We start from the raw sequence: 22,183 nt of genomic DNA on the forward strand, positions 1-22,183 counted from the left end.
CCAGCTATGCTTGGGCTCTGCAAACAGGGATCACTCCTGGCAGTGCCCCGAGGACCGTCTGTGGTGCTGGGGATTGAACTCAGGTCATGATTTTATTTATTTATTTATTTATTTATTTATTTATTTATTTATTTATTTTTGGTCCTTGGGCCACACCCGGTGATGCTCAAGGCTTATTCCTGGCTCTAAACTCAGGAATTTGGCATTGCTCTGGGGACCTACGGGGTGTTGGGGATTGAACTCAGGTAGGGCAACACCCTACCTACTGTACTATTGCTCCAGGCCCTGAAGCCAAGTTAGATGCTTGCAAGGCATGCGCCCTAACCACTGTATTATTGCTCACACACCCCTTTTTTTTTCTAATTTGGCCACACCCCAGGGGCTACTCCCAGGTCTCTGGGGATCACTCCTGGCAGCGTCTGGGATCTCCAGCCTGTTGACCTAGCTCCCAAGCCATTTTTTGGAATCTTGATTGTAATTAAGCCTTTTCTGAACCTGCCACTCCCTTAAGGACCCCAGTTAGAATGCCCCAGAGTCCTTCCTGGCCCGACTCTCCTGAATTGAGAAGCTCAGACTCTCTATCCCAGGTCCAAAATTATCTTTCACTCTGTCAGTTGCTCCTGTGATAGTCTCTACCTGGAATCCACCAAACCGTGCTCATGAGAGAATTCTGAATCACATCACTCAGCTATAGCACCCCACATCCTGGAGCTATCCCAAACCACAAACCCCACATAGTGATAACTCTTCCCTTGCCCGCTTCTCTTCCCAAAAGATTCCCAGAGCGATAGCACAGCGGGGGAGAGTGTTTTCTTTGCACACAGCTGACCCTGGCTCAATCTCCAGCATCCCATATGGTCCCCGGAGGCTGCCAGGAGTAATCCCAGAGTGCTGCTGGGTGTGGCCCCCCAAAACGAACAAAATAAGATTATTTTGTTTTTTTCCCTTTTGGGGGGAGGGGTCACACCCAGCAGTGCTCTGTGACTCACTCCTGGCTCTGTGCTCAGGGATCACGCCTGGTGGGACTCGGGTGACCATATGCAGTGCTGGGAATCGAACTCGGGTTGGCCGTTTACAAGGCAAGTGCTTTACCTGCTGTCCTATCACCCCACCTCCCCACAATTCCTGTTTTCCTACTGTTTCCAGCTAAGGGTTCTGATTTCCTGCCTCCAGTGCTCCAGATGGATCCTCTGGTCCTGGTTAGAGGATTCTAACCAGGTGATGGATCTCTTTTCTGGTCCTGGTTAGAGGATTCTTCTGTGGGTAGTACAGACACGTTCTCCCATCTCTTGGCAGCCATTCATCAGATAGACTTGGGCACCTAAAGTCTTATTTGGGGTTAGTGGTGTAATTCTTCAATATTTTGAAGTTTTTCTGACAAGTGAGGCGTTTCTTTACTAGGAACTGTGAGAATTTTACCTCTCTCTCTCTCTCTCTCTCTCTCTCTCTGTCTCTCTCTCTGTCTCTCTCTCTGTCTCTCTCTGTCTCACTCTGTCTCTCTCTGTGTCTCACTCTCTGTCTCTCTCTGTCTCTGTCTGTCTCTGTCTGTATGTCTGTCTGTCTGTCTCTCTCTCTGTCACCCATTCTAGGTTCCACCTAGCAATACTCAAGGGTTACTCCTGGCTCTGCACTCAGGGAATTACTTGGTGGTGGAGCTTAGGGGCCCCATATGAGATGCTGGGGATCGAACCTGGATTGCCAGCTTGCACCATCACTCACTGCAGTCCCTCACCTCTCTTTCTAGCTCTGTGCTCTTCAGTTTTAAACTGACCGCCCGCTAGAAAGCACCAGAGTTCAATGTTCTAGACAACTCATCCCCAAAAGAATAAGTGTTCCCCGATTTCTTCTGAGCTAGAACCCCCTTCCCCAATATACAAACCCTGGGCCATCTCTCATTCAGGGACTACCGCAGTATTTTTACCCTTCTAATTGAGGGTCGTGTGTGTGTGTGTGTGTGTGTGTGTGTGTGTGTGTGTGTGTGTGTGTGTGTGTGTGTGTGTTGGGGGGTATCCCTCTTAATTCCTTCCTCTGTCCAGCCCTGGTTCCAAATCCCCTGAGAACAAGAACGCCTTTCTGGAGGGCTGCCTGCCCCCTTCCTCCCTTCAGTGCAGCTGTCTCCAGCTGTTCTCAGCAGCCCTGGGGAGACAGGGAGGCGGGGTGCCCATGCAGGACACGTCCGTCCTCCTTTGGCTCCGTGGGCCCGCCGGGGCTCCCCACGGGTCGGGAATGCGGAGACGCCGCCCTACCCCCGCCGCACCCCTCTCTTTGTTTACCCCGCCGCACAGCTGGCAGTGCCCCGCCCAGAGGTGGCAAGGGGCCCAGGGAGGGCGCGCAGAGGGGGGGAAAAGGAGGCCTGTTCCCGGGGCTACTGGAGGCTGGAAGGCCAGATTGGACCCAGCAGCCGAGCCAGAGTAGGGGAGTGGGCGGGCCCCATGCGCGGTGGGCGTGGTCGGGGCGCTCCGATAGGCGTTCTGAGGTGGGTGGGCGGGGCGTGGGCGCGTGAGGGCCAATCAGCATGAGGAACGGAATCTGGGCAGGGCTACTGGCCGCAGGTTAGGTGCCTTAAGAAGGGGATTTTAGAAGTGGGCCTAGAAGGCGGCGCTTGGGCCGCATGGACTGGGCCTGACAAGGTCTGGGCGTTCCTAGAGTGAAGGAAATAGGGTTGGGGAAAGAGGGGGGGCTCGGTGCCAGGCTGTGACTTAAAAAATTGGGTTAAGACAATGAAATAAGGCTAGCTCTGTGTTTGCGGGGCTTGGAACAGACCCAGTCAGACGCGGAGCTGGGCAGAGCTAAGTGCCAAGGAAAGTGCCAACGTGCCAAGGAATAATGGTCGGAACCCCGTGCCCAAGATAAGCCCTGGAAGGTGGCTGAGCGCATGCTGAGCACAAGAGTGTCAGGGTGTTCCAGCAGTACTAGGAGAGAGAGATGGATGCCCAGCAGCACACCTGGTGTGACCTTCCCCCCCAAAAAAATAACCCCAAAATTTGGGGCTGGAGCAGTGGCACAAGCAGTAAGGTGTTTGCCTTGCATGCGCTAACCTAGAACAAACCGTGGTTCGATTCCCCCCGGCGTCCCATATGGTCCCCCAAGCCAGGCATGATTTCTGAGCTCATAGCCAGGAGTAACCCCTTGATCATCGCTGGGTATGCCCGCCCCCCAAAAATACCCCCAAAATTCCAAGAGAATCCACTTGGAACTGGGACCTTTGAGATCTTCATTATAACTTTAGGGAGGAGACTAGCTTGGGTTGCAGCAGGGATGCTGAAAAAGTGGGTGCCCCCTTACTGAGTGTCCTTGCTTTCCCTCAACCAGTCCTGTGTCCGTTGATCTGTCACAACGGCGGCGTGTGCGTGAGGACCGACCGCTGCCTCTGTCCCCCGGACTTCACTGGCAAGTTCTGCCAGTTGCATTCTTCGGGGGCGCAGCCGCCCGCCCCAGCCATGCCAGGCCACACCCGCTCAGTGTACACGATGCCTCTGGCCAACCACCGCGACGACGAGCACGGTGAGAGAGGCCTGGGACCCAGGTGCCCTGGACTGTTCTGCACCCCCTTCCCTACATCCTCCCCATCATTGTCCCAGATTGCAAGAATCCCTGTAAGACAGTCGCCCTTTGGCCTCCCTGCAGGTGTGGCCTCCATGGTGAGCGTGCACGTGGAGCACCCACAGGAGGCCTCGGTGGTGGTGCACCAGGTGGAACGAGTGTCTGGCTCGTGGGACGAGTCTAATGCCGAGGCCGTGGCAAGGGCCGAGGCGGTGGCCCGGGCCGAGGCCGCGGCTCCTTACACGGTGCTGGCCCAGAGCGCACCCCGCGAGGAAGGCTACTCGGATGCCTCCGGCTACGGCTATTGCTTTCGGGAGCTGCGCCAAGGCGAAGTGAGCGCCCAGCCGGGCGGGCCCGGGCAGGTCTGGGCTGGGCCTCTGATCTGGGGCGCGTTCACCCTATGTTCCCTTCCTTTGCCCCCCCTGTAGTGCGTATCCCCGATGCCCGGGCTGCGGACTCAGGATGTCTGCTGCAGAGGGGGTGGCCTGGCCTGGGGTGTTCACGACTGTCAACCATGCTCTGAGTACTTGGGTAAGCTTTGTGGGGTGGGGATGGGTCCCCCCTAGCCCCCTAAGTGAGCAGAGATGGGGGAAAGTGAGATGCTCAGTTTCTTAGGTCATGCACGGTTGGGAACCTGCCTTGTCTTCTATTTCTTTTGGGGGTGTTGGGCTACACCCGGAGGCACACTGGGGTTACTCCTGGCTCTGCACTCAGGAATTGCTCCTGGCAGTCTTGGGGGACCATATGGGATGCTGGGATTGAATCCGGGTCTGACTAGAGTTGGCCATGCAAGGCAAACACCCTACCGCTGTGCTCCTTGTCTTTTATTTCTGCTTGTTGTCAAGCCCACCCTCAACCTTTTAGCCCCTCACACCATGTTATTTTTTTCTTTTTTGTTTGGTTTTCTGATCACCCCCAGCGATGCTCAGGGCTTGCTCCTGGCAAGGAATCATTCCTGATGTCTGGGATCCAACCCTGGTGGGTGCATGCAAGCAGAATAGCCTGTGTAAAATCACCCCCTTGTGCCTTATCTCCAAGCCCAGGTGAACGAGTCTGAATCAGGGTCGTGCATGAAAATTATCCAAGCCAGGCTGAAGGTGAAACACGTGTAGTCTGACAGCCTTCTACCTACTATCTCCCCTAAACTGCTTGCCAGAATTGTTTTTATAGAGTACAGAGACCACCCCCAGGTGGGGCAGTAAGGATATAGTAATGGCAGATAGCTCAGGCTATCCTGAGCCTATCCCAAGACCATCTTTGTTTTGGATGAAACCAAGTTGTAAACAAACAGATACAAAAGAAACGGGGGTGATCTTTGTTTTGGGTAAAATAAGGTGTAACCTAACAATCTTATACCCACTGGTTTATCAAGCTAGCCCCCTCCTGCCACACTTCCGTCCCCATCCACCCACTCCATATATCTCTATTTCTTTCTCTTCATTTCACAGGGAACCCCGACCGAGGGGCAGATGGACCTTGTCCAACAGGCTTTGAAAGAGTTAATGGGTCCTGCCAAGGTGAGCCAAGCAGGTGTTGACTTTCAAGATGGGGCTGGTTGGAGGCAGGTCCCCTGGGCTGCTCTGATGTCCAGATGTTGCCTTACAGATGTGGATGAGTGCGCCACAGGCGGGCGCTGCCAGCATGGAGAGTGTGCGAACACGCGTGGCGGCTACACATGTGTGTGCCCCGATGGGTTTCTGCTCGATTCCTCCCGAAGCAGCTGCATCTGTGAGCACCCCCAAACCCTGGTCTATCTGCCCTGACCTCAGAGCTCCTCTGGAGTATTTTATTCAATTAGACCCCCACTCAATATACTTTCAGCTTGCTGACCCTGGGCCGGTTCTTATTATATCATTTTTTATCCTTATGCAACAGCTGATTTCCTGAATCTTTCTCAGCCCTTCTAAGGAAACCCACCACCACCACCCTCCAGAACCTTTTAGAGGCAGATTCTTTCAGAGCCCAACATGTTCTGTCTAGAAGTGCTCAGGAGCTACTCTTGGCATGATGTTCAAGAGATCATGCAGTACTGAGGAATGAGTCTTGTTTTTTTGTTGGCTGTTTGTTTTTGGAGGGGATCATATCTAACTTGGCACTCAGGGATCATTCTTGATGGCTTATGGAACTATATGGGGTTCCAGTGATTGAACCCGGCTCTACCTCATAGAAAGCAAGCACATTTCTGTTGGGGTCAAACCTTAGGCTTCCTTACACCAAATCTATTCTCCAACCCTTTGGGATATCTTCCTGATGATTTGTTTCCCACACTTTTTTTCTTCACTTTTTTATGTGGGGGGGAAAGGTTTGAACAATACCCAGCAGTGCTCCGAGGTTACTCTTGGCTTGGTCCTCAGGGTTTGTTCCATGCAGTGTTCAGGGGACCATGATATGCTAGAAATTAAACCCAGACCCCCCCCCCATGTGCAAAGCATGTGCTTAGCCCTCAGAGTCTCAGCTTTCTTTCACTGATTTAGGACTCCCAAATCCCCTCATCCCCCATGAGCCCCGAGATCCTCAGATTCCCCCATTCACACCCTCCCCCAAAACTCTCTTCAGGTCCCAAATCTTTCTCAGATTTCTGTCTGTTCACCTCCCAGACTCCAGAGGGGTCTGACCTTTGCTGATTCTCCCTGGGGACCTTTCCTCCCTCCTGACTGCCCAATTCCACTGCTCCCCATGTCCTGAAGCACGTCCCTTCCCACCCGCAGCCCAACACGTGATCTCAGAGGCCAAGGGGCCTTGCTTCCGAGTGCTCCGCGACGGTGGCTGCTCGCTGCCCATTCTGCGAAACATCACCAAGCAGATCTGCTGCTGTAGTCGCGTGGGCAAAGCCTGGGGCCGGGGCTGCCAGCTCTGTCCCCCCTATGGCTCAGGTGAGCGGCCCCTGATGGTTAAACTCTGGATTTGGCATCAGCTCAGGTGCTTGGTCCATAAATCCTTTAGGGGAGTGGCTAGTGTTGGCCATGCCCATCCTCTGGGCTCCATCACTCCGCCCAGCACCCCCCTCCATCCTTGACCATACACCCTGCTAGGGTTCACCACCTCTCAAGTCTTTTCCTTTGCTGCTTCCCAGAGGGTTTTCGAGAGATCTGCCCGGCCGGCCCAGGGTACCACTACTCAGCCTCTGATCTCCGTTACAACACCAGACCTCTGAGCCAGGACCCACCCCGTGTGTCTGTCAGCCAGACCAGAACCCCGATCTCCACCAACAGGCCACCAATAGGTGAGCTGGCTTCTGGAGGAAGGAAGTCACAATTTCATAGGGAAAGAAGGAGAAAGGAGGGAGGATGCCAGTGGTCCAGGTTTGCACTGGCTAATGCTTGTTCTTTACTCAACTTTCTGTTCGTCCACCTCCCAGAGTCCAGACCTGAGCGCCGGCCTGACACCCGGCCTGACACCCGGCCCGATCGAAGGCCTGAAACCCGGCCTGACCATCGGCCCGAGCCCCGGCCTGACCGTCGGCCTGAAACCCGGCCAGACCATCGACCTGAAACCCGGCCTGACCATCGACCTGAAACCCGGCCTGACCGTCGGCCTGAAACCCGGCCTGAGCACCGACCCGAGGTCAGACCAGAGCGCAGACCAGATCCCAGACCCGAACGCAGACCAGAGGCCCGTCCAGGTCCTGAGCTTCCTGTTCCCAGCATCCCAGCTTGGACTGGACCTGAGATCCTCGAAACAGGTGCAGCGGAAGGAAATGAGGACATTGATGGGGGAAGGGGAAATTACAAGGAGGCAGAAGGGGGAAGCGCCAAGATTTTCTTTTTTGTTTTGTTTTGTTTTGTTTTGGGGTCACACCCGGCAGCGCTCAGGGTCTACTCCTGGCTCTACGCTCAGAAATCGCTTTTGGCAGGCACAGGAGACCCTATGGGATGCCGGGATTCGAACCGCCATCCTTTTGCATGCAAGGCAAACGCCTTACCGCTGTGCTATCTCTCTGGCCCCTGCTCCAAGATTTTCTGATGGGATGTATAGGGGGTGTCATAGCCAAAGGAATTAAGAAATGGGTGGAAGGAGTTAAGATTTGGGCTTGGAGGGGCTGGAGAGATAGCACGGAGGTAAGGCATTTGCCTTTCATGCAGAAGGTCAGCGGTTCAAATCCTGGCATCCCATATGGTCCCCTGTGCCTGCCAGGGCTGATTTCTGAGCATAGAGCCAGAAGTAAGCCCTGAGCGCTGCCAGGGTGACCCAAAACCAAAAAAAAAAAAAAAAAAAAAAAAAAAACTCGCTCTTGTCAGGCACAGGGGACCCTATGGAATGCCAGGATTCGAACCGCCATCCTTTTGCATGCAAGGCAAACGCCTTACCGCTGTGCTATCTCTCCGGCCCCTGCTCCAAGATTTTCTGATGGGATGTATAGGGGGTGTCATAGCCAAAGGAATTAAGAAATGGGTGGAAGGAGTTAAGATTTGGGCTTGGAGGGGCTGGAGAGATAGCACGGAGGTAAGGCATTTGCCTTTCATGCAGAAGGTCAGCGGTTCAAATCCTGGCATCCCATATGGTCCCCTGTGCCTGCCAGGGCTGATTTCTGAGCATAGAGCCAGAAGTAAGCCCTGAGCGCTGCCAGGTGTGACCCAAAACCAAACAAAACCAAAAAAAAAAAAAAAAAAAAAAAAAAAAAGAAGAAGAAGAAGAAGATTTGGGCTTGGAGAGTGGAGTTTAAAGAGCTGGAGTTGGACAGTTCAAGTTTTCTGTCAATTGAGCAAGTGATTTACAGTTGGGAGGGGATCAGAGGAAACTCGCAATGTTGCTGGGATGGGCTGAGTGATCATACAGCAAGTAGGACCTTTGCCTTGCAAGGGGATGGCCCAGATTCAATCCCCAGCATCCCTTGAATTATGGCCAGGTAGAATTCCTGAGTGCAGAGCCAGAGTTAACTCCTAAGCATCTCTGGGTGTGGCCCTCAAAAACAAACAAATATTAAATGCGGTGCCTGGGATATTATGCCATGAGGGATCACACATGAGCTCCGCCATGTAACCCAAGCCTCTGAAGCTTCTTGAAAAACCCGTGGGCAAGTTGTTTAACTTCTCCGAGACTCTGCTCTAATTTGTAAAGTGGGATCATTGTGAGGGTTCAGTGAGCTATCTCTGAAGAGTCTGGCACATTTTAAGTGCTCAATGTTTAGGAAGCAGAGTAATGAATGTTACAGCAGGGAGGGCATTTGCCTTGTATATGACCGACAACAGGTTTGATCCCCAGCTTTCCATATGGTCCCCTGAGTACTACCAGGAGTGATCCCTGAGAGAAAAGCTGAAAGTAAACCCTGAGCACCACTGGCTATGACGCCCCTTCTCCCCCCTCCAAAAAAAGAGAAGAAAAAATAATTGCTCAGTGTTCAACAACTCATTTGTCTTTCTTCTTAAATTTTTGGATTCTGGGCGGTCACACCTGGTGGTGCTTAGGTTTACTTCTGGCTTCTGCATTCAGGAATCGCTCCTGGCAGTCCCTGGGAACCATATGGTATACCAAGGATTGAATCTATGTGGAAGACAAACAATCTACCCCATGTATTATCATTCCAGTCCCTCAATAGATATTTTGCTTGTTTGTTTTTGGGCTACACTCTGCGGAGCTCAGGGATTATTCCTGGCTCTGCACTCAGAATGACTCCTGGCAGGCTCAGGGGACCATATGGGATGCTGGGAATTGAACTAGGGTCTGTCTTGAGTTGGCCACATGCAAGGCAAATGCCCTACCGCTGATCTATGGCTTCACCTTCAACAGATTATTTTTCATGAAGGTCAAAAAAACTTTGTCTCAGGCAGGCAGCTATATAACTACAGCCCAGGATTTGGAGTCAGATTTGGTGGGGCAGGGGGTGGGGGGGGGTGGGGGTGTTCTGGCAGACAGTCTAATCAGAGAAAACATTCCCTGATAAAGGAGAAGTGGGGTTTGAGGCTGAGCTAAAAGGGCCAGCAGATTCAGAGTTGGGGAGCCCTAGTTGACTGACCCTTTGGGTCCCTATACAGGTGCCTGTCAGCGAAATCCTCAGATCTGTGGAGCAGGTCGTTGCATCCCCCGACCCAGCGGCTACACCTGTGCCTGCGACGCTGGCTTCCGGATCAACCCCCAGGGCACACGCTGCATCGGTGAGCTGGGCAGGTCTGGTAGACAGAGGCAGGCCAGGGCTCTCCTGGGTCACCTGCTGACCAGGCCCCTCTGTGCCCTCAGATGTGGACGAATGTCGCCGGGTACCTGCACCATGTACTCCTGGGCGCTGCGAAAACACGCCTGGCAGCTTCCGTTGTGTGTGTGGTCTGGGCTACCGATCTGGCCCACGGGCCACGGAGTGTCTGGGTGAGAAATCCGCCCTTCCTGGCTGGGCTCTGCCCCTGCCTTGCTATTGTTTGTCCTGGCTGGCCTTCCTGTCCGGGCTGGTCCCACTCCAGCTGTCAGGCCTTTTTCATTAACCAAGACCTATCTTAGCCTCAAGGTCGCCCCTCCAAAATCCACACTAGCTTCTGCCTTCCTTTCCCACCCTGCCCTCCAGAAACTAGATTTACTGCTGCCTCTGAGGCTTTGTCTCAACCAATCCCAGGCCAGGCCCCCCACCCCAAACATTTGACCCTCCAAATCTCAGATTTTTGTTTTTGTTTTTTTGGGGGGCCATACTCGGTAATGCCCAGGGGTTACTCCTGGCTATGTACTCAGAAATCGCTCCTGGCTGGGAGACCATATGGGATGCGTGACTTAAGAATTTCTGCCTTGGGCCGGGCGGTGGCGCTAAAGGTAAGGTGCCTGCCTTGCCTGCGCTAGCCTTGGACGGACCGCGGTTCGATCCCCCGGTGTCCCATATGGTCCCCCAAGCCAGGAGCTACTTCTGAGCACATAGCCACGAGTAACCCCTGAGCATTACCAGGTGTGGCCCAAAAATAAAAAAAAAAAAAAAAAAAAAAAAGAATTTCTGCCTTGGGGGGCCGGGCGGTGGCGCTGGAGATAAGGTGCCTGCCTTGCCTGCGCTAGCCTAGGACGGACTGCGGTTCAATCCCCCAGCGTCCCATATGGTCCCCCAAGAAGCCAGGAGCAACTTCTGAGCGCATAGCCAGGAGTAACCCCTGAGCCTCACAGGGTGTGGCCCAAAAACCAAAAAAAAAAAAAAAGAATTTCTGCCTTGGGCCCGGAGAGATAGCACAGTGGCGTTTGTCTTGCAAGCAGCCCATCCAGGACCTAAGGTGGTTGGTTCGAATGCCGGTGTCCCATATGGTCCCCCGTGCCTGCCAGGAGCTATTTCTGAGCAGACAGCCAGGAGTAACCCCTGAGCACCGCCAGGTGTGGCCCAAAATTCAAAAAAAAAAAAAAAAAAAAAAAAAAAAGAATTTCTACCTTGGGGCCAGACCAGCTAGCTTCCCAAGTCCTACCCCTCCAAATGTCAGATTAATTTTTGCCCTTCTCAGACTCTGCCCATTTATAATCTAGACTAAATCCCACCTTCACCAAGGCCCCGGGCTTCCTAACTTTCTCAGACCCACTCCTTTCAATCCCAGACCAGCTCCCACCCACCCCCAAGACACCACCCCTTCAAATCTCTAGTTTCTAGCCCTTCTCAGGCCCCTGCTTCTCTATAGTTTAAACTCCCACCCCAAAACCGTGCCCCTTTGAATTAGACTGGGTTTTGTGCTTCTCAGACCCTGACCCCTTCTGTCTAGACTAAACTTCCGCTTCTCCCATCTCCCCTCCTGACCTTCATGGTCTCCCCCCCATGGTCAAGACTCCTGCCAGCCTATAGCGCCTGAGCGATAACACAGCGGGTAGGTCATTTGCCTTGCATCAGTTGACTGGGTTTAATCTATGGCATCCCATATGGTCCCTCCCCCCAGCCCGCCAGGAATGATTTCTGAGTAAAAAGCTAGAAGTAACTAACCCCTGAGTGCTGCCGGGTGTGCCTTCTCATTCAAAAAATAAGACACCTGCCCTCTTCAGCCCTCTCCAACGTTTACCCCCATCTGTCTCAGCCATCTAACTGTCCCCAAATCATCTTTCCTGCTGCCTTCCCTTTGGTGCAGCTCAAATTTCTCTTGTCCTAATGAGGGTCTACCTTCCACCACTCACAGGTCCTCTCTTTACTTTCCCTTACCCTTGTCCTGCCCTCCCTTCTCAAGACTCTTAAAAACCTCCCATGCCATGTCCTCGTAGTCCATCCATTCTAGCCCCTTATAAAATTTTGCTTTCTCTGCCCCTCCCAGCCTAACACCTCATGGGGTCTGGGTAGAGTGGAGGAAGTGAATGTGGTCTGGCCCTATCTCAGTCACCTGGTTTTGTGCCCACAGATGTGAATGAATGCCACCGCGTGCCACCACCGTGTGATCGCGGACGCTGCGAGAACACGCCTGGCAGCTTCCTATGTGTGTGCCCAGCTGGGTATCAGGCCGAGCCCCATGGAGCCAGCTGCCAAGGTGAGGGAGTAGGAGAGGAAGGGATGGAGAAGCAGGGCAGGGAGGCTGAGAGAGGTTGAATGACAGGAGACAAAGGCCAAATTTTGGGAAGCCAACATGTCTTGGTGGCTATAAAGACAATGTGACGTGAAGAGGTCCAGGAAAATGTGACAAAGATAGCTGAGTCCTGAACAAGGAGTTTTCAATGTTGGGAGATGGGAGGTGATAGAGGCAACAGTCAGAGGCCCAGAAGGCAGCATCCATCAGGCCCATAGCAGGCAGAGTGATGGAACCTGAGTGCAGAAGAAAGAGGGTGGGAAGGCCCCATTCTTTGCTGGATGGGTGGTCAGGGAATCAGAATGGAATCTGGGGTGCAGAGATGAGCCAAGGTCCCTTGTACTCTGCAGATGTGAACGAGTGTACCCAGAGCCCGGGCCTGTGTGGCCGTGGGGTGTGTGAGAATCTGCCCGGCTCTTTCCGCTGTGTCTGCCCGGCTGGTTTCCGGGGCTCATCCTGTGAGGAGGACGTGGACGAGTGTGCCCAGGTGCCGCCACCCTGTGGGCCTGGCCGCTGTGACAACACCGCCGGCTCCTACCACTGTGCGTGTCCCTCGGGCTTCCGGTCCCGAGGGCCTGGCGCCCCCTGCCAAGGTGAGGTTGCAGAAGCCAAGCTCTTTCATCCCCACTAACTGTGGAGGCTGGAGAGAGTTGTGATGGGGAGGAGGGTGAGTGGGGTCAGGGGACTGAGGGAATAAAAACTTGACCTCTAGACTTTTCCCCTCTGTAAGAAAGGAACTCTCCATGCCTCTGTACTTTTGGGGTGATATTCAAACTTGGGGGACCCTGAAGAGTGGGTAATTCTGGGCAGGGCAGGCAATGCACAGAAGATGGAGCTTGCCCTGGCAGCTGGAGAGGTCATTATTGGGGTGACATGGGGAGGGGTTTTGCTCTCCCAGGAGCAGGGAACATCTTGGGCTCAGACTGGAATCAGGGTGAGTGGGAATGGCAGCTGGGGTATGTCTAGGCCCCCTACGTTATCTCCTGTTTCCCCCAGATGTGGATGAGTGTGCACGGAGCCCCCCACCCTGCTCCTATGGCCGGTGTGAGAACACTGAAGGCAGTTTCCAGTGTGTCTGCCCCACTGGCTTCCAGCCCAACGCGGCCCGCTCTGCATGCGAGGGTGAGGCTGGGGGTGGAGGAGGGAAGGGCTGGGGATGGCGTGAGGGCTTGGGGGGGGGGGCACTCCTTCATCTCTGCTGTCCCCCTAGATGTGGATGAGTGTGAGAACCACTTGGCATGTCCGGGGCAGGAGTGTGTGAACTCACCCGGCTCATTCCAGTGCAGAGCCTGCCCTGCTGGTCACCACCTCCTCCGAGGCCGCTGCATGGGTGAGACCCTGGGCATGCCCTGTCTGTAGGTTTGCATCCTGATCCTGCCTCTGGCCCATCATCCTGGCTTCCTAGCTTGGACCTAAGTTGTATTTAGGATATGATACCCCTCACCTCCCATGCCCTACCACTACCAAGCAGACTTGAGTGTGAGCCTATTTTTGTTTCTTTATTTTTGTTTTGGGGCCACACCTGGCAGTGTTCAGGGCTTACTCCAGCTCTGCACTCAGAAATTATTCCTAGCATGCTGGGGGGGGGGGGGGCCTGGATGCCTGGGATCGAACCCGGGTTGGCCTTGTGCCTGCACCTGCTCTCACCCTGAGAGCTTGTAAACCCTTCATTCAATTGTCACATCTGGTCCAATGATGGCAACTGCTTGATTACCTCTGACCCTAATTTATAGTCATTTGACCCTCTTGACCACCACTGTGCCCTGATTCTGAATGTCACATATGATCCTTGAGCTTAATCGTGACTCTGTGTGTGTGTGTGTGTGTGTGTGTGTGTGTGTGTGTGTGTGTGTGTGTGTGTGTGTGCGCGCGCGTGGTTCTAGGAGCACACCCAGAGGTGCTCAGGGATTTCTCCTGGCTCTGCTCTCAGGGATCATGTCGGTTGCCAGGGACTGAACCTGAGTTGGCCACTTATAGGGCAAACATCCTCCCTATTGTACTATCTCACTGACCCCTTGACTATAACCATAATCCTGGTCACAACTCCTGAATTTTTGCATTTCATGGGCTCCAACCCTTCTCAGGATCTGTTTTCTAGGGCCTAAATAAATGGGCTTATGGTCCCCAGCCCCCGCCCCTTAACTAGAGACACAAATCAGGGTCTGAAATGCAGCCCAGACCCTGAGTTATCTAGGTCCTTCTTTCTCAGTTCTCAGAATTCCAAACATGGGGAGGTCTGGGAAACCCAGTTCCACATGAACCCCAGTCAGGGAGTCAGTCCCAAATCCCCCCAACCCACTTCTGCCATGGAAAATTTGCCCAAGATCAGGTCCAAGGCGTTTCCCATCACCTGCTTCCCACCCGTCTGCCCCACGGGGAAATCTTGGGTGTATATATGTACCTCCAAGACTTTTCTGAATCCTGAGTTCTCACAGATGTGGATGAGTGTAGTTCGGGCGCTTCCTGCGGCCCCCATGGACACTGCACCAACACCGAAGGTTCCTTCCGCTGCACCTGCGCCCCCGGCTACCGGGCTCCAGCGAGGCGGCCTGGGCCCTGTGCAGGTGAGCCAGGTAGGGAGAGGGTCCAGGAGCTACCCCAGAAAAGTCGTGGGTGCCTAACCCGATCTCTCTTTCCATCTAGACATTAACGAGTGCCTGGAGGGAGACTTCTGTTTCCCCCATGGCGAGTGCCTCAACACGGATGGCTCCTTCGCCTGCACTTGTGCACCCGGATACCGGCCTGGACCCCGTGGAGCCTCTTGCCTTGGTCTGTACCCAGGCTAGGCCAGGGCAAGGGAAAAGGCTTGGTGGTGTGTGTGTGTGGGGGTGAGGGGAGGAGCCTATGCCAGGGCAGGGGTCTGGGGAAAGGCTAGACAAAGAGGGCAGAATGGGAAACCTGAATTTTCAGCCTGAATTTTTGGGGGGGTTACATCCCAGCGGTGCTCAGGGGTTACTCCTGGCTTTTCGCTCAGAAGTCACTCCTGGCAGGCTCAGGGTACCATATGGGATGCCGGGATTTGACCTGTGTTGGCCTTGTGCAAGGCAAAGGCCTTACAGCTGTGCTATTGCTCCGGCTCCTCCAGCCTAAATTATTATGCATGAGGGGGCGGGGCTTGTGGCGCCTCAGCCATAGATCAGAAAGAGTCAGGATTAGGAGAGGAGGGAGAAAGGGGCGGGGTCTGGGTATATGGACACTGATTGGATACAATGGTTTTTGCAGCCCTGCTGGTGGGTGGGGCTTATGGGCAAGGCGGTGCCTTAGGCAGGTGGGCGTGGTCTGGCTCTAACCTCTACCGAGGGCTAGCGCACATTTCCATCCACAATGCTTTGCTTGGCAGACGTGGACGAGTGCAGCGAGGAAGACCTTTGCCAAAGTGGCATCTGTACCAACACCGAAGGCTCTTTCGAGTGTGTCTGTCCCCCTGGACACCGTGCCAGTGCTGACCTTGCCTCCTGCCAAGGTGAGATGCCCCAGCTGCCCTCATTCTGTCCCATCACTGGTGGGGCCACCCCCTGCTGGCCTGTTGGTCTCCTATCTCCAGCTCTCCTTTCCTACCAGCATGACTTCTTGCACTGTCTCCTCGTGTCCCTTTCTCTCTCTTCTCTTCTTCTTTTGACTCCCATCCTTGTCTCCCCTACCTTTTTCCCTTTCCCTACCTGCCTCTCCTGTCTGACGGCCTTCCTCCCCCATCAGACATTGACGAATGTAGAGAGCAGGGCCCGGCCCTGTGCGGGTCACAGCGCTGTGAGAACTCACCAGGCTCCTACCGCTGTGTCCGTGATTGCGACCCTGGATACCACGCGGGCCCAGAGGGCACCTGTGATGGTGAGTGAGCCTGCCTCTCTCTCCACGGATGGCCGGACAGAGTTCTCCTTTGGGCTTAGGGGGTGCTTGGGAGGCCACATGGGGTGCCAGGGACCAAACCCAGGTTTGCTGGCTCTAGGCTTAGAAATCGCCCCTGGCAGGCACAGGGGACCATATGGGATGCTGGGATTCAAACCATCATCCTTCTGCATGAAAGGCAAGCGCCTTACCTCCATGCTATCTCTCCGGACCCTAGCAAGTAGGATATTAACCTTTCATGCAGCTGACCAGGATTCAATCCCCAGTCCCCGTTTGGTCCCCTGTGCCCCACCAGAAGTGACCCCTGAGCACCGAGCCAGGAGTAAACCTGAGCACTGCTAGTATGGTTCCAACCCTTCTCCCCCAAATAGTTAAGATTTTTTTCTGACTATGACATCTCCGCTCTTCAGTAGCCGACTAGTCTCATGCATGACCCCATTTTACGAGATTTTCACCACAGGTCCCCTTGGAATATTAGGGCCCAAATTGAGAAACACTGTCCTAGAACCCCAGATTCAGTGCTGGGCATCATCCAGGTGTGTGACACCGCTGCCCCCCCCCCCCCCCGCCTCTCCCTTCCTGCAGACGTGGACGAGTGCCAAGAGTATGGAGCATCAATTTGTGGAACTCAGCGCTGCGAGAACACCCCTGGCTCCTACCGCTGTATGCCGGCCTGTGAGCCCGGCTATCAGCCTACTCCTGGCGGGGGATGTCAGGGTTCGTGTCCACGGGGCCCTGGGCCTGGGCCTGGGGTGGGTGGAAGCCCAGCTCTGGCCTGACTGTCTTGTGCTTGCAGATGTGGACGAATGCCGGAACCGATCCTTCTGCGGGTCCCATGCCGTGTGCCAGAACCTGCCAGGCTCCTTCCAGTGCCTCTGTGACCAGGGCTACGAGGGGGCGAGGGACGGGCGCCACTGCGTGGGTACGGGGCACGGGGGTGGGGTGGGACGGGAAAGAGATGCGTTTGAGGATTGTGGAGTTTCAATTCTTGACCATTAGAACTGTTCTGGTTACAAGCTATAGGAATCCTCTTCCTCCAGACTTTATATGTGCTGAAGGGGGATTCCAGTTTGGGGAGACTTAAATAATATATTTTTTGGGTGGGGGCCGGTGTTACTTAGGGCTTACTCCTGACTCTGCTTAGGGACCACTCTTGTCAGGGTTCAGGGGACCATTTGTGGTTCTAGGGATCTAACCTGGGTCAGCTGCATGCATAGTAAGCACCTACTCGCTGTATTGTCTTGTTGATTCTCAAAAAAATTTTGGGGGGGGGGGGTCACATCTGGTAGTGCTCAGGATTTACTCCTGACTCTGTGCTCAGAAATTACTGCTAGCAGACTCACAGGACATATGAGAAGCCAGGGATCAAATCTGTGTCAGCCATGTGCAAGGGAAACACCCTATCCATTGTGCTATTTATTGCTTCAGCCCCCAAATAATGCTTTTTTTGGTTTTGTTTTGTTTGTTTTTGGGTCACACCTGGTGGCTCTCAGGGGTTACTCCTATCTCTGCATTCAGAAATTGCTCCTGGCAGGCTCGGAGGACCATATGGGATGCTGGGATCCGTCCTGAGTCGGCTGCATGCAAGCCAAACCCTTGCCCCACCGCTGTGCTATCTCTCTGACCCCTGAATAATGCATTTAAAATATATGCAATAGGGCCCGGAGAGATAGCACAGCTGCGTTTGCCTTGCAAGCAGCCGATCCAGGACCAAAGGTGGTTGGTTCAAATCCTGGTGTCCCATATGGTCCCCCGTGCCTGCCAGGAGCTATTTCTGAGCAGACAGCCAGGAGTAACTCCTGAGCATCGCTGGGTGTGGCCCAAAAACAAAAACAAAAACAAAACAAACAAAAAATATATATATGCAATAGTCACTGATTTTTAACATAAACAAGCTTTATTTTCCTCCCAGGAGATTTTCTACACGTAAAGCCTACTGAAAGGTTTGTAAGTGGGGCCAGAGCAGTGGTTCAACAGGCAGGATGCTTGTCTTGCCTGCAGTGGCCAGGATTCAATCCCAGGCACTTCTTATGGTTCCCTGTGCACTACCAGGAGTGTCCCTGAGCACAAAACCAAGAGTAAGCACTGACACTACTGAGTGGTGTGGCCCAAAACCCAAAGAACTTGTAGAATAGGATTGAGATATAGCTGAGTTTGATGCTTTGTATATCTGAGGTCCTGGATTCCATCCCCAGCAAAAGGCTCAGGAGACAAGGTCACTTGCTTTTGCATGATCGCAGTTGCACCCTATGATCCTTGGAGTTCCACTGGGAGTGATTCCCAAGCACAGAGTCCCTCCTGAACACCAGCAACATCTAGAGAGTAACCCCTCAAAAAACAAAGAAAGCCCCCAATAGAGATTGTCGGCTAAACACCACATGCATACTTATGACCTGTATTCCATTAGTGTCATCCTAGGATCATGAAAGTTATTTCTTTTACTCAGAAATTCACCCAATGATGGAGATAGATTTGCAGTACAGACCACTTTACACTCACCTTTTTATTCTTTCTTTTTTTTTTGCTCTTCTTTTGGGGAGGGGGCACACCCTGTGGTGTTCAGGGGTTACTCCTTCTTGGTCTATGCTCAGAAATTATTCCTGGCAGGGGCTGGAGCAGTGGTGCAGCAGTAGGACATTTGCCTTGCACTCGGCTGACCAGGACCTACCGCAGTTTGATTCCCGGCATCCCATATGGTTAACCCCAATCCAGGAGTGGTTTCTGAGTGCAGAGCTAGGAGTAACCCTTGAGCATCACCGGGTGTCCCCCCCCCCAAAAAAAAAACAACAAAACAGAACAACAATAACAAAAAAGAAATTATTCCCCACAGACTCAGGGGACCATATGGGATGCCAGAGATCAAACCTGGCTTGGCTGCATGCAAGGCAAACTCCCTACCTGCTGTGCTGTCTCTCTATCTCCCGTACCATTCTTTAGCATGTTTTCATTCCTGGGGTTCAACAGATACATATTTTTAAGACAAGTTCATTGGAGGTTCATCTCACACCCCTGCATGACTGTTAAGTTCCATTCTGTGAGGTTTCAACAAATGCAAACACAACTGAGACCTTAAAATTGTGATGAGGGGAACTGGAGAGATGGTACTACAGGGGGTTGGAAGTAATTCCCATCAGGAATAATTCCTGAGTGAAGAGCCAGGAGTAACCCCTAAGCACTGCTGGATGTGAACCAAAAACTAAAAATTGTGATGAGTCGTACAGTTTATTTAATTCTCAATCTTACTTAGAGGAGAGAGGAATCACCAAGTTAATGGCCAGCTCTGTCCTTCTCAGCTATGCTTCCCTCTGGGCATTTATTTTTATGCAGCTTTACTTTTCACAAGGACCAAAGTGGTCCTGATCCCTAGGGGCTCATCTCATTCATTTGGCGACTGAAGCTGCCAAGCCAGCAGCATCCCAGCCACCCAGGGAATTTCTTTCTCCATATTTCTGGCAAAAGGCCTGAGACTAACTTGGTTTGTCCCTCTGTGATCACTAGCTCTCTCTGAAATAGAGAAATGTGGTCATCTTGTGGAACCTTCTGGGACTCATAGATCTTACCCTACTCAAAAATAAGGGCTCCCAAGGGAAATTCAGGGCTTATCCCTGAATGATAAATGTACAATGGGGTGTAGGCCATTAAAAACAAATTCCTTTTTTTTTTTTAACACCCAGTGGCATTCAGGGGTTACTTCTAGCTCTGCACTCAAAAATTACTCCTAGCAGACTCAGAGGACCCTATAGGGTACCAGGGATTAAGCCCAGATTGGCCACATGCAAGGCAAACACAATACCCACTGTGCTATTGCTCCAGCACTAATAAATTCCATTTTGGGACAGAGCACTAGATAACAGTGGTAGGTAGTGGTAGGTAGTGGGTAGGGCACTTGCCTTGGATGCAATCAACTGGCATTTGATCCCTGGCAACCCAGAGGGTCCCCTAAATACTGCCAGGAGTAATTCCTGAGTACAAAGCCAGGAGTAACCCCTGTGAGTATGACTGGGTGTGACTCACAATCCAAGAAAAAACTCCCTGTAGGGAATCTGTGCTGTTAAATCCTTTGTTAGGTGTTTGTGGGGAATAATTTCTTTTTTTTGGTTCTGTTTTTTTTTTGGAGGGGCACACCCCCCACTGTGCTATTGATCCAGCCCCCTCCCCCAAATTCCCTTTTGGTTAGAAACTTCAGACCTTTGGGCTTACCAAAAGTTTACAGCTACTGACAGGTTCTTTCTCTCCCCCATGGCTTCTGCTCACAGATGTGAACGAGTGTGAGACGCTGCAGGGTGTGTGTGGAACTGCCTTGTGTGAGAACGTGGAAGGCTCTTTCCTCTGTGTCTGCCCCACCAGCCCTGAGGAGTTTGACCCCATGACAGGGCGCTGTGTTCCCCCAAGGACTTCTTCAAGTTCTGCCGGTGAGACAGAAGACAGTGTTCATTTAACTGATGGCTATAAGCACTGCCACCCTCCTCTCATATCCACAGCAGCCACGAGTGAAATGCTGGGATTCTTATTTTATTTAACTGAGGGGTGGGCGCAGGTAGGGCATTTGCCTTGCACACAGACAACCCAGGTTCAATCCCGGGCATCTCATATGATCCACAGAGTCCGCCAGGAGTCATTCCTGAGTGTAGAGTCAGGAGTAGCCCTTGAGCACCGCCAGATGTGGCCCCCAAATTAATAAATAAGTCAATAAAATTTGGGAATTGGTAGTATAGTGCCATTTACACAGGCCAAGAGGCTGTCTGGAGGGGTGATTTTTCTCCAGGATGCTGAGACGATTTGGAGATGAAAACTGAAAGCAGGTCCATTATGGGGTGGTGGTAGGATTCAGAGAAATTGTTGAGGAGCTGGACAATCTCTGTGCCTCCCATCCCCACTGTGAACTGGGGCTGCCACATGGGCAAGTTGGCAGTGGTGGGGCTAGGGACAGGAGAGAAGCAGAAATGACTCATGAAGCTTGGGACATGGGACTGGAGCACTGGCACAGCATTAGGGCATTTGCCTTGCACACAGCTGACCCAGGATAGACACAGGTTTGATCCCCGGCATCCCATATGGTCCCCCAAGCCAGGAGCAATTTCTGAGCGCATATGTAGGAGTAACTCCTAAGTGTCCCTGGGTGTGGCCCAAAAACAATAAAAAGGGGGGACTTGAATCAGTAGGTGTCACAGATGGTTGTCTGGTAGGAAATGAGATTCCCCCACTGATGACTGGGAGTCCAAAGAGCTTCAGTTGATAACATGGAGGCTAAAAGCTCAGCCCACATATGTCTTCCCAGGCACATTCCCAGGCTCGCAGCCCCAGGCGCCCTCCAGCCCAAATCGGCCAGCCAGCCCAAATCGGCCAGCCAGCCCAAATCGGCCAGCCAGCCCAAATGTGCCCGCCAGGCCGCCACCACCGCCACCCCCGGCCCGCAGACCCAGCACACCAAGGCAGGGCCCTGTGGGCAGCGGTCGCCGGGAGTGTTACTTTGACACCGCAGCTCCCGATGCCTGTGACAACATCCTGGCGAGAAATGTGACATGGCAGGAGTGCTGCTGCACGGTAGGCGAGGGCTGGGGCAATGGATGCCGCATCCAGCAGTGCCCGGGCACTGAGACAGGTACGTAAGACCTGAGTCCTTGACAAGAGGCAGGTTGGCAGAGCCAGAACCATAGCACAGTGGGGAGGGGTTTGCCTTGCTTACCAATGATCCATATTGGATTCCCATGTCTCATATGTTCCCTGGAGCCTGCCAGGAGTGATTCCTAAGTATAGAGCCAGGAGTAACCCTTATGCATCGCTGAGCATGGCCCCGAAACAAAAACAAAACAAAAAGCTAAAACTAGGGGCCAGGAAGGTGGCGCTAGAGGTAAGGTGTCTGCCTTACAAGCGCTAGCCAAGGAACGGACCGCGGTTCGATCCCCCGGTGTCCCATATGGTCCCCCCAAGCCAGGGGCGATTTCTGAGCACATAGCCAGGAGTAACCCCTGAGCGTCAAATGGGTGTGACCCAAAAATCAAAAAAAAAAAAAGGTGGAGTTGGGGGATCCAGGGGTCCCTAAGCCTGGGTGCCTATGAGGATGGCCAGGAGAGATGGGTATTAGCACTCAGCCTTGTTTCTCTCTGTGCAGCCGAGTACCAGTCATTGTGTCCCCATGGTCGGGGCTACTTGGCACCTAGTGGAGACCCCAGCCTCCGGAGAGGTGAGTTAGATTTGCGCCCCATGAGCACTGCTCAGCTCTGCCCAGCCTGTCTCTCTTTACTTGGGACAGAGTAAGGAGTTAGCGTTCTGTCTTATTTTGTTTTGTGGTACCCAGAGAATGAAATCTAGGGCTTCCTGTCAAGGAGGCAGGTGTCTGCCTCTGGACCCATCGCTGGTGT

The 22,183-nt window shown here is 53.1% G+C and overlaps 1 protein-coding gene across 1 annotated transcript in view; it reads left to right on the top strand.

Moving 5' to 3' along the window:
- LTBP4 (latent transforming growth factor beta binding protein 4) overlaps positions 1 to 22,183 on the top strand; it is a 36,977-nt gene that overhangs the window by 9,167 nt on the left and 5,627 nt on the right. Inside the window, exons 5-27 of the mRNA XM_049787227.1 lie at positions 3,313 to 3,504; positions 3,628 to 3,875; positions 3,972 to 4,074; positions 4,992 to 5,060; positions 5,149 to 5,271; positions 6,252 to 6,416; positions 6,617 to 6,766; positions 6,902 to 7,225; positions 9,516 to 9,635; positions 9,718 to 9,843; positions 11,814 to 11,939; positions 12,326 to 12,568; positions 12,972 to 13,097; positions 13,186 to 13,305; positions 14,411 to 14,539; positions 14,619 to 14,744; positions 15,316 to 15,438; positions 15,672 to 15,803; positions 16,407 to 16,538; positions 16,618 to 16,743; positions 20,078 to 20,233; positions 21,100 to 21,423; positions 21,934 to 22,005. Of these exons, the coding sequence (XP_049643184.1) occupies positions 3,313 to 3,504; positions 3,628 to 3,875; positions 3,972 to 4,074; positions 4,992 to 5,060; positions 5,149 to 5,271; positions 6,252 to 6,416; positions 6,617 to 6,766; positions 6,902 to 7,225; positions 9,516 to 9,635; positions 9,718 to 9,843; positions 11,814 to 11,939; positions 12,326 to 12,568; positions 12,972 to 13,097; positions 13,186 to 13,305; positions 14,411 to 14,539; positions 14,619 to 14,744; positions 15,316 to 15,438; positions 15,672 to 15,803; positions 16,407 to 16,538; positions 16,618 to 16,743; positions 20,078 to 20,233; positions 21,100 to 21,423; positions 21,934 to 22,005 (3,555 nt within the window). The remainder of the gene's footprint in view (positions 1 to 3,312; positions 3,505 to 3,627; positions 3,876 to 3,971; positions 4,075 to 4,991; positions 5,061 to 5,148; positions 5,272 to 6,251; positions 6,417 to 6,616; positions 6,767 to 6,901; positions 7,226 to 9,515; positions 9,636 to 9,717; positions 9,844 to 11,813; positions 11,940 to 12,325; positions 12,569 to 12,971; positions 13,098 to 13,185; positions 13,306 to 14,410; positions 14,540 to 14,618; positions 14,745 to 15,315; positions 15,439 to 15,671; positions 15,804 to 16,406; positions 16,539 to 16,617; positions 16,744 to 20,077; positions 20,234 to 21,099; positions 21,424 to 21,933; positions 22,006 to 22,183) is intronic.

This window comes from Suncus etruscus, chromosome 14, assembly GCF_024139225.1.
Source record: "Suncus etruscus isolate mSunEtr1 chromosome 14, mSunEtr1.pri.cur, whole genome shotgun sequence".
Classification (NCBI taxonomy): Eukaryota; Metazoa; Chordata; class Mammalia; order Eulipotyphla; family Soricidae; genus Suncus; species Suncus etruscus.